This window comes from Trachypithecus francoisi, unplaced genomic scaffold, assembly GCF_009764315.1.
Source record: "Trachypithecus francoisi isolate TF-2019V2 unplaced genomic scaffold, Tfra_2.0 Lachesis_group3, whole genome shotgun sequence".
Lineage (NCBI taxonomy): Eukaryota > Metazoa > Chordata > Mammalia > Primates > Cercopithecidae > Trachypithecus > Trachypithecus francoisi.
In genome coordinates, this window is record NW_022681468.1 from 156,210,092 (window position 1) to 156,221,197 (window position 11,106).

Here is an 11,106-nt window from a genome sequence, read left to right on the forward strand (position 1 = left end):
ACTACCTGTATAACCTGCACATGTGTCCCTGAACATAAAATAAGTTGGTTTTGTTTTGTGTTTTGAAACAGGGACTCTTGCTCTGTCACCCAGGCTGGGGTGCAGTGGTGCAATCTTGGCTCACTGCAACCTCCACCTCCCACGTTCAAACAGTCCTCCTACCTCAACCTCCAGAGTAACTGGGACTATAGGCGTGCGCCACCACACCCAGCTAATTTTTGTATTTCCTATAGAGACAGGGTTTTGCCATGCTCCCCAGGTTGGTCTCAAACTACCGAGCTGAAGCGATCAACGTGCCTCAGCCCCATCCCAAAGTGCTGGGATTACAGGTGTGAGCCACTGTGCCTGGCCAGCATAAAAGTTTTTTAAAAAATGTTTCAGTTGCGCATTTTAAAAACTACCACAGAGACATCTTTCTCAAGAACCTCCAAAACGTTACATTCTCAATTTCACTACTTTTCACTAAACCTTACGTTTAACTAATAGGTTTATTGATTATTCTTGTTTCATACCTTTTTTCTTGATTGACCAGTACCTGCTCTAAAAACCTAAATCTGAAAGTGATACCATAGCATCTTAGCCAAGTTAAAATACATATAACCATTGACCTAGCTGTTCCAATTGTAGAATTAATTTTAACAAAAGTATCTGTACAAGTGCACATATTTACATACATCAGGATGTCCACTGATGCATAGTTTTGATAGGTAAAAACCAGAATCTAAATAAATTATGGTATATAAAGACTAGAGAATATGCTGTTGTTTTTTGTTGTTGTTGTTGTTTTTAAGAGATGAGGTCTCACTGTCTCACTGTCTTTCCCAGGCTGGACTCAAACTCCTGAGCTCAAGTGGTTCTCCCACCTCAGCTTCCCAAGTAGCTAGGACTGTAGGCACACAGCACTGTGCCAGGCTATGCTATTGTTCTTTGAAAGTGAAGTTGGGCCTGGTGGAGTGGCTCATGCCTGTAATCCCAGCACTTGGGAGGCCAAGGTGGGCGGATCATGTGAGGTCAGGAGTTCAAGACCAGCTTGGCCAACATGGCAAAACCCCATCTCTACTAAAAATAGAAAAATTAGTTGAATGTTGTGGTGGGTGCCTATAATCCCAGCTACTCGGGGAGGCTGAAGCAGGAGAATCACTTGAGCCTGGGAGGTGGAGGTTGCAGTGAGCTGAGATTGCACCACTGCACTCCAGCCTGGGCAACAGAGCAAGACCCTGTCTCCAAAAACAAGCTTGAACTATGTTTTGACGTTGAAAAATGTTCATATATTATAGGTAAAAAAGGTTTTGAACAATATAGATAATGACTTTTTCAGAGTGGTTATATGTGTACTTAGTTTGTCTTTGTCTACGGATTATTTTTGCGGAGGGATATTGGATGTTTTTGTGGGCAAGTAGAGAGTATTTACTTTTTATCTTACATAGTTCTGTGTTAAACACATTAGAACAGGAAAATGACACTTCATTACATAACAATAAATAGATAAATTTAAATGATACTACAGCACTTGTCAAAAACTGAGTTTTTGTGATTCTCATGCCATTCATTTGGTAATGACTAGCCTATATGTTTACATTTTTCTTTTATCCATGTTATAAATTAACATGTAAATATATAATCCTAGTAAAGGTCAGCTAAAAATAATTTTACAAACTATTGGTTTTTTTTTTTTTTTTTTTTTTTTTTTTTTTTTGAGACGGAGTCTCGCTCTGTCGCCTAGGCTGGAGTGCAGTGGCCGGATCTCAGCTCACTGCAAGCTCCGCCTCCCAGGTTCACGCCATTCTCCTGTCTCAGCCTCCCGAGTAGCTGGGACTACAGATGCCCGCCACCTCGCCTGGCTAGTTTTTTGTATTTTTTTAGTAAAGACAGGGTTTCACTGTGTTAGCCGGGATGGTCTCGATCTCCTGACCTCGTGATCCACCCGTCTCAGCCTCCCAAAGTGGTGGGAATAACAGGCTTGTGCCACCGCGCCCGGCAAATTATTGGGTTTTAAAAGAAAAACGGTAGCTAGTAAAAAGTATAAATGGGTCTTAAATTTGTTCAGATCATTTGTTTACTATGGTCAACTGCAGTATTCCTTTTAGTGGGCCAGTAAAAGGAGTTACCTTTGCATAATATTTAACTATGTCTACCAGAACGATTTAATAAAAAAATGGTTTCATACCCTGTTTCAGTATGCTTTTTAACAAATCAGATTATTGCCTTTCAGGTTTCTCAGGACCATGAAACAATGGCCCAAGTTTTGTTCAGCAGGAATATGAGATTGAATGTAGCTTTAACTTTCTGGAGAAAGAGAAGTATAAGTGAACTTGTAGCTTATTTGTTGAGGTAAGTGTGACGTTTTATCCTCTTTGTTCAATCACTTTTTTTCTGAGACAAGGTCTTGCTTTGTCATCCAGGTTGGAGTGCAGTGGCACAATCATGGCTCACTGCAGCCTCAACCTGCTGGGCTCAAGCAGCCCTCCCACCTCAGCCTCCCGAGTAGCTGAGTACAGGCACACATCAGCACACCTGGCTAATTTTTTTAAAAAAATTTTGGAAGACATGAGGTATCATGTTTCCCAGGCTGGTCTCAAACTCCTGAGCTCAGGTGAACCTTCTTCATTATTCTAAACTGCCTATATGTAGCTTCAGTAGAGACAGTATGGCTTACGTTACATTCATCACCCATCTAAGAGTAACCAAAATACAGAATACAGTGTTTTATCAGATTGAACAAACCTGTTACCTTTTCTGACTGCCATTCTTACCTGTAAAACTAAGAGATAACAATATGGGAAAACTAACCTTCTAAAAATCCCTTTTGAGGCCAGGTGTGGCAGTTCTTGCCTGTAATCCCAGCATTTGGGGAGGCTGAGGTGAGAGAGTCACTTGAGCCCAGGAGTGAGAGACTGAGCAATATAGCAAAACTCCATCTCTACAAAAAATAAAAATAATTAGTCGGGCACAGTGATGCGTGCTTGTGGTCGCAGGTACTTGGGAGGATCGCTTGAACCCAGGAGTTGTAGTGAGCTGTGATTATGCAACTACATTCCAGCCTGGGCAACAGAATGAGACCCCGTTTCTTGAAAAAAAATTTTTTAATAAAAATAAAAAGTAAACATCCCTTTTGAGTGGGAATTTGAAGCATTACTTTCCTCATTGTATTCAAGTCTCTCAAATGTTACCTTAGGGAAGCCTTCTTTGACCACCTTATTTTAAAATACCTATTACTGCACTCCCTGTTTCCCTTTCCTGTTTTTTCTCCATAGCACTTATATCAACTTGCTTTATATGTCTTATGTCTAGTTATTTGTTTATTACCTGTCTCTGCCCCACCCCCCAACCCCCACACTTGCTCACACACTGGAATACAAGCCCTGTGTCTTTTTTCATTGCTGTATCCACAGACCTGACTCATTGTAGATACTGACATTGTTAAATGAATGAATTTCTCAAAAGCAGTGTGAATAATCATAATATGAAAGTAAATAAGGAAATCAGCTCTCTAAGGCAATGCTATTCTTTTTGTACTCTCAGGATAGAAGATCTTGGCGTTGTGGTAGATTGCCTTCCTGTGCTCACCAATTGGTAAAAACAATATTTTTCAGAAAAAAAGTAAGATTAAAGGAGGTCGAATTATGGCCCATCCATATTTTTATAACTTGGTATTTATTTTAGTTTACAGGAAGAAAAACAATATATCTCACTTGGCTGCTGTGTAGACTTGTTGCCTCTAGTCAAGTCACTACTTAAAAGCAAATTTGAAGAGTAAGTGCTAATCTGAATCTTGATTCATTTTTATTTTTCAACATCCTTGATTTTGTGCTTTGTGAGTACATAGTAGATTGGGCTCCATGAGACATACAAGGTTTCTGTTTTCAAGAAGCTAATAGTACAATTAGGAAAAGAGTATGAAATGACTGAAGGACAATTATAAAAGCATCTCTAAACAAGTTACATAAAATATACTTTTGTGGAATAGATCATGAAGGTAACAACTTTTTAAAAGGGAAGAGACCAATGTGTGTATGTGTTTTTTGGGAAGGAAAGTATCATCTCTTATAAAAAGGATTCTTAGATGAAAACACTTGAATTTTGTAACAAAATGTCATTTCAGATATGTTATAGTTGGTTTAAACTGGCTTCAAGCAGTCATTAAAAGGTGGTGGTCAGAACTATCATCCAAAACAGAAATTATAAGTGATGGGTGAGTATACCTTTAAAGATAAACTCATGCTGAAATTTTCTTCAGGAAAGCAGCTTGATTAAACTAGGTAATAACTTTATCCCATTTTCATCAGTGTGTGGTATTTATTCTCTTCATATTCAGAGAGATACTAACTTAAGAGACTGTTCATTTGTGAAAACCACACCTGGAAGTTGAATTCCAGAGCCTACTAACCCCCTCTATCTCTTCTTCTGGCACAACCCTACCCTTCATTTTAGAAGAAAAACACAATAGCAGTTTAATCCTCCTATTCATTATATGAGTAAGGGACGGAAAAGAGATGCCCATAGTTGAATAAGGAATGGAGGCACCCTGCAGGGTCCTTTAGCGTAGACATTAACCTGAAAGTCTGATGTCGATGTTTATAGTTCTAAAAAGTATATTATTACTGCCTTGATGTGAAAATTGTGGGTATTCTACTAGAGTATAGCCAGATTATCATGAAACCACAGAAGAATATCTCCCAACAGTTTCCTTAAAGTCCATAATTTTGGGCCAGGCACGGTGGCTGGTGCCTGTCTGTAATCCCAGCACTTTGGGAGGCCAAGGCAGGCAAATCACTTGAGCTCACAAGTTTGAGACAGCCTGGGCAACAGGATGAAACCCTGTCTCTACAAAAAATACAAGAATTAGCCAGGTATGGCGGTGTGCGCCTGTGGTCCCAGCTACTCAGGCTGAGGCAGTTGGATCGCTTGAGCCCAGGAGGTGGAGGTTGTAGTGAGCCGAGATGACACCACTGCACTCCAGCCTGGGCGATAGAGCCAGCCCTGGTCTCAGAAAAAAAAAAAGTCCACAATTTCTTTTATAGGCTCTCAAAATTTTCTATTTCACACCCAAGCAATGTCCAAATGTTCCAAATGCCTGGTCATTTTCTTACCTGCTTTGACAACTAAGTATTTTCTTTCTTTTTTTTAATCAAAATCAAGTACGAAATTTTATTAATTTTGGAATTGACAAAACATCTTTTCTTTTTTCCAAGAATTAATTAAATTGGAAGTGTATGGGGGTATTATGTGAATAAACCTTTAATTTTCATGACTGACGTGTATTATTCTGAAAGTTATTTGACTTTTTTTTAAATTTCTCTCCACGTTCCCGAATATTTTATTTCAAATAGCATCATTTTCTCCTGATAAATACCTGAAAAATTTTAGGATGGTTTTTATTATGCATATTTATGATGAAAGTTTATATCTTAATATATTTGCTTTCTCATTTTTCTTCCTTTTTTTGTTTTAGAAATATAAAAATTTTAAAACAACAATTAAATGGATTATGGGAACAGGAAAACCATCTTACTTTGGTTCCAGGATATACTGGTAATATAGCTAAGGTAATCTATATTTAAGCTTATAAATTAAACATTAAAAATTAGAAATAATATTTTACATTTATTAATGAATTTTTCAAGTCTCTAGGCAGAATAATTTGGTACTGTTCTGATGTCTAAAGTCAATTTCATATTTGCAAATGCTTCAGGTCCTCTGGGTGTAACTGTGACCTTGGCAGCAAGCACAGGAATTGGCCATTGAACATGTTTCATGTACAGCCCCTGAAATGCTATGCTAGAGGATTTTTTTTTTTTTTTTTTTTTTGAGATGGAGTCTTGCTCTGTCGCCCAGGCTGGAGTGCAGTGGCCGGATCTCAGCTCACTGCAAGCTCCGTCTCCTGGGTTTACGCCATTCTCCTGCCTCAGCCTCCCGAGTAGCCAGGACTACAGGCGCCCGCCACCTCGCCCAGCTAGTTTCTTTTTGTATTTTTTAGTAGAGACGGGGTTTCACCATGTTAGCCAGGATGGTCTCGATCTCCTGACCTCGTGATCCGCCCGTCTCGGCCTCCCTAAGTGCTGGGATTACAGGATTGAGCCACCGTGCCCGGCCATGCTAGAGGATATTTACAGAGGGTTTTAATCAGAGAAAAATATTTGAAAAAATTTTGAGAATCCAGTAAGGAAAGCATCAGAAAACAAGATGAGGAACTCAGGAAACAAGGGATAAGGAACACAATTAAATGGTTTTGGAGATTAATTTTTACTTTTCCTAATGTTATGCTTTTTGAGAAGGTAAACTATTTAAATCACAGTGAATTTGACTTTGGTCTTTATTGATTTATCTCTTAAAGGAAAAAGTAAAAATTGCTAGTTTGAATTTTAATATTTAAACTCCAGAAAACATTGGTAGTTAGGCCGAGCACAGTGGTTTATGCCTGAAATCCCAGCACTTTGGGAGGCCAAGGCAAGCAGATCACCTGTGGTCAGGAGTTTTGAGACCAGCCTGGTTGGTGAAACCCTGTTTCTACTAAAAATATAAAAAATTAGCTGGGTGTGATGGCGTATGGCTATAATCCCAGCTACTTGGGAGGCTGAGGCAGGACAATTGCTTGAACCTGGGAGGTGGAGGTTGTGGTGAGCCGAGATTGCGAGCCATTGTACTCCAGTTTGGGCAACAGAGTGAAACTCCGTCTGAAAAAAAAAGAAAAAACATTGGTAGTTAAAAAATAATTGAAGAAAAAATTGTAATTCAGAAATATTTTTACTCTATTACTGGGCATACTGCTATCATAAATGGGCATTAGGAATATAAAAAGCATTCTTTGGTTTTAAATATATATATATTTCTAAATATATATATTTATATATTTCTAAATATATATATTTCTAAATATATATATTTATTTATATATTTAGAAATGTATATATATTTCTAAATAAGAGGATTTATGTCATGGACCTAGTTACGTAAACAAAACAACTACTTAGAATTCAGGGGAAAAATAAATACAATGCTAAGGGAAACAGAGGCTTGGGCAAACCCAGGTATCCTTGAGGGATAATCTGGTTTCTATTCCAAGATCATAAGTTCACATCTTACAAGAGACAGATGCTTTCAGGGAATGAATCTAGCTGAGGGAAGAAAAGCAAATGGGAGTGATACCAACAGTGACCAACCAGAAGCTTATCTCCTGTCAAAGTGACAGCCACAAAGGAACTCTGGCCATTGCTATGGAAGACCATGGCCCCCCTGCCAAAAAAAAAAAAAGGTCTCAGATACCTTCAAAAATAGAAGCAAAATGATATATCAACCAAGTTTGTTACCACCGTGTGGGATTTTACTCTATAGAACTGTTTTTTTGGTTTTTGTTTTTTCTGAGACGGAGTCTCGCTCTGCCGCCCAGGCTGGAGTGCAGTGGCATGATCTCGGCTCACTGCAAGCTCCGCCTCCCGGATTCACACCATTCTCCTGCCTCAGCCTCCCGAGTAGCTGGGACTACAGGCATCCACCACCACGCCCGGCTAATTTTTTGTATTTTTGGTAGAGACGGGGTTTCACCGTGTTAGCCAAGATGATCTCTATCTCTTGACCTCATGATCTGCCTGCCTCAGCCTCCCAAAGCGCTGAAATTACAGGCGTGAGCCACCGAGCCTGGCCTATAGAATTCTTAATGATGAAAATCTTATAAACAAATCAATTTCCTAGGAGGTTTTTGTTGTTGTTTTAGGTTTTTAGAGCATGTATGACCAGTATTACCTTACTCTAAAGGGGTGTTGCATTCTGTATAGAACTAAAAAATGATTGTTCCTTATGACTGAAATTTGCTTTCAATCAGAATCTTTTTTTTTTTGAAACAGAGTCTTGCTCTGTCACCCAGGCTGGAGTGCATTGTCGAAAGCTCGGCTCACTGCAACCTCCGCCTCCTGGGTTCAAGTGATTCTCCTGCCTCAGCCTCTCGAGTAGCTGGGATTACACACATGCCTGCCTAATTTTTGTATTTTTAGTAGAGATAGGATTTCACCACGTTGGCCAAGCTGATTTCGAACTCCTGACCTCAAGTGACCCACCCACCTCCACCTCCCAAAGTAATGGGATTACAGGTGGGAACCACCACACTTGGCCACAGTCAGTTTTTTACAAAGGGAGAAGCTTTATTGTGAATATGACTTTAAGGTACCGTTTATTATTGAGGACAATATTGAGTGATTAAAAGTTCAATGTGAAGTTTCTTAAGTTATGATGAGACTTTATTACAAAATTAAACCATCAAATTAATTTGTAATTTTTTGAGTATAGAAATTGAAAGAAGAGGGCCGGGCGCGGTGGCTCATGCCTGTAATCCCAGCACTTTGGGAGGCCAAGACAGGCAGATCATGAGGTCAGGAGATCGAGACCATCCTGACCAACATGGTGAAACCCCATCTCTACTAAAATACAAAAAATTAGCCGGTTGTGGTGGTGCATGCCTGTAGTCCCAGCTACTCGGGAGGCTGAGGCAGGAGAATCACTTGAACCCTGGAGGTGGAGATTATAGAGAGCTGAGATCACACCACTGTACTCCAGCCTGATGACAGAGCAAGATTCTGTCTCAAAAAAAAAAAGAAATTGGAAGAAGAGGCTGTTGTCAAGCTGAGTTCAAGTGAATATAACACTGATAGTAAACAGCACTGATAGAATTTCTGTGAATGTTAGCTATGAAAGCAGAGTTGTTTGAGCATAGGAACTAACACATTCATTTAGCACTTAGCAAATATTTATTGAGCACATACTATGTGCCAGGCCCTGTGCTGAACAACTGCAGATAAAAGCACTGAACAAGACACATCTTTTACCCTCAAAAGGCCACAAAAGGAAACTAAGGCAAATTAAGCAACAAGAAAAGAAAATGGTTTGTTTTTGTGTGTATTTGCTGTACTGTCTAATGAAATGTTTTTGTTTTATCTTCTAAGGATGTAGATGCTTATTTATTACAGTTACATTGAGAGATTTCATCTACTAAAGAGCATTTGGTTTTTCAAAACGTCCCTGAACTGTATAATTACAAAAAAAAGTCTCGTCTGAGAACTGTGAACTGTGGAAGAAATCAAAACTATTTTTTCTTTTAAAAAGCCACATAATGAAACCACTAATGAAATCCCAACAGTCTACTTCACATTGAAGTGGAAAAATATCCAAAAGGAGCAGCTTCAATTTCATTGAGGTGAAAGTGCACTATGAAGATTTATTCACCTTTGCTGCATTTGGGAGTTATATGGTTATTTGGTAACATTAAGAACTACTGGATTTTAATGCAATCCTGCATAAAAATATAATTTATACTATGTGAAAAAGTAAGACAGGACTTATTACTAGGAACCACCAAGACCAATCATCATTAACTTTTTTAAGATTGTGTTTTATTAAAAAAAAAACAAAACACTTAAATGTGTGCAGCTATTTTCTTATGTTGAAAAGACTGAAAGTTTAAAACATGAAAAAATCAATATTAAACATTTTTTGTTCACACTGAGATACTGTGTATGTAAAATGCCTTAATTATTAATAAGCCAATATGTTATGATACCAATATCTGTTTTAAAAAACTAAAACCAACCATGCTTCCGGCATGATAAAATCATGGAATTAAATCAGGGGCTTACATTCTTGTAGAATGTTCTTGAAACACTCTCTGCACCATTTTTAAAACTTGAGAATAGTTTTAGTATCTCTGATACTTTTTGCCAGAATCATCATGTCATGTATGTATGTGTTATCCCTATCTAAGGAAAAAGGTGAATATGTTTTTGTATGAATGTTTAACTGGAAGTGTCCATGGACTTGGCTAATTTATATTTACTTTTTATTGTACATAGATTTCTAATATTTTTCATTCCTGTATCATTTAAACTTCCTTCATTTGAGTAAATTGACTAAATATTTCTATTTTTTGCTTTTTTAAATTCTGATTTTGTATGAATTCTAATTCTTTTTCACTACATATGTTTTTTTTAAAGAGTTACATACAGTGATTTAGAGTGGTTTACAGTTAATGCTGACCTTGTATTTTAAATTCCAACACTTTGTGTCACTACCTCCTCTAATGGTTAATATGATATGCCAGCAGACTGTATGAGGTCTTTTTTTAAAATACCATTTTTAGTGTCAGTGAACCAAATTCTAGAATGTCTTAACAGCTCTAAATCTTACTTGTCTTGAAGATGATTGGGGTTTAATACCATTGCTGGTGGTTCACACTTCATCCCATCCTTAATATGCCTGACATCCATCTGAGCAAAGGTTTTTAGTAATTGAATTTCTCTGCAGTAGTCCTTCAAGCACTTGAATGTAAACCTTTAGCATTTACCCGTTTAATGACTACTGATATGAATCACAAGCGAATTTCTTGCTTTAAAAAGTTATGTTTCACTGAGTTCTGGTTTTGTGTAGCTATATTTTATATAGCTAGATATTCCTCACAGTGAACATGAATTGTAATAATTATTTCCTTAAGTCTTTAGATTAGAATAATTTCAGATTATTGCACTTCTGTGTTTTGAGAATGTGAGTTATTTAAGAGGCCAGTTTTCAGGACATGGGAATTTGAATTGTAAACCTGTTATCTCTGTGTAACTTTAACATGATAAAATATAACCTTTCTTTGTGCTTATTCCTGTAGTTATCACTGTCTTATATAACAGTTTGAACCAGTTAACTTGGTTGGAGTATGGTGCTAAAGAGGCTGTGGACAGGAGTTTGATGCTTTTGTAGGTTCATTAACTTTACATACACACAAAATATTTTTATAGCTATTGATTTCACCTTCCCTCAGGTATCCATCTCACAAATTCAGGAAGACCTTATGTATAGCTTAGCATAAACCTTTCATCTCAAATGGAAACATTACTCAAATAATGGGTATATGTGATACTGTAGACTTTTAATCTAACATTTAAAATAATAGATTCAAAATAAGATATTTAAAATACTGTGTCGTGTTTAGTTTCAAAGTATTAAGTAATATTACATCAGATATTTTTCGTATTTTTCTTGGGGTCAGATCATTGACTATACTGCATCTTCAAAAATCAAACTTCAATAAATCAGACTTCAGAAAAATTAAGTGTAAGTACAAATGACATATAA

General features: G+C 37.5%; 1 protein-coding gene across 3 annotated transcripts in view; it reads left to right on the forward strand.

Moving 5' to 3' along the window:
* Positions 1–10,630, forward strand: part of KATNBL1 (katanin regulatory subunit B1 like 1) — a 70,478-nt gene extending 59,848 nt beyond the window's left edge. Inside the window, exons 5-10 of one of the 3 annotated variants that reach the window (XM_033190682.1) lie at positions 2,213–2,331; positions 3,523–3,573; positions 3,664–3,753; positions 4,103–4,192; positions 5,453–5,546; positions 8,934–10,630. In XM_033190682.1, the coding sequence (XP_033046573.1) occupies positions 2,213–2,331; positions 3,523–3,573; positions 3,664–3,753; positions 4,103–4,192; positions 5,453–5,546; positions 8,934–8,966 (477 nt within the window). In that variant the 3' untranslated portion in view covers positions 8,967–10,630. Of the gene's footprint in view, positions 1–2,212; positions 2,332–3,522; positions 3,574–3,663; positions 3,754–4,102; positions 4,193–5,452; positions 5,547–7,102; positions 7,291–8,933 lie in introns of those variants that run through there. The other 2 variants (XM_033190681.1, XM_033190684.1) reach the window with 2 other exon arrangements.
* Positions 10,631–11,106: the final 476 nt, after the last annotated feature.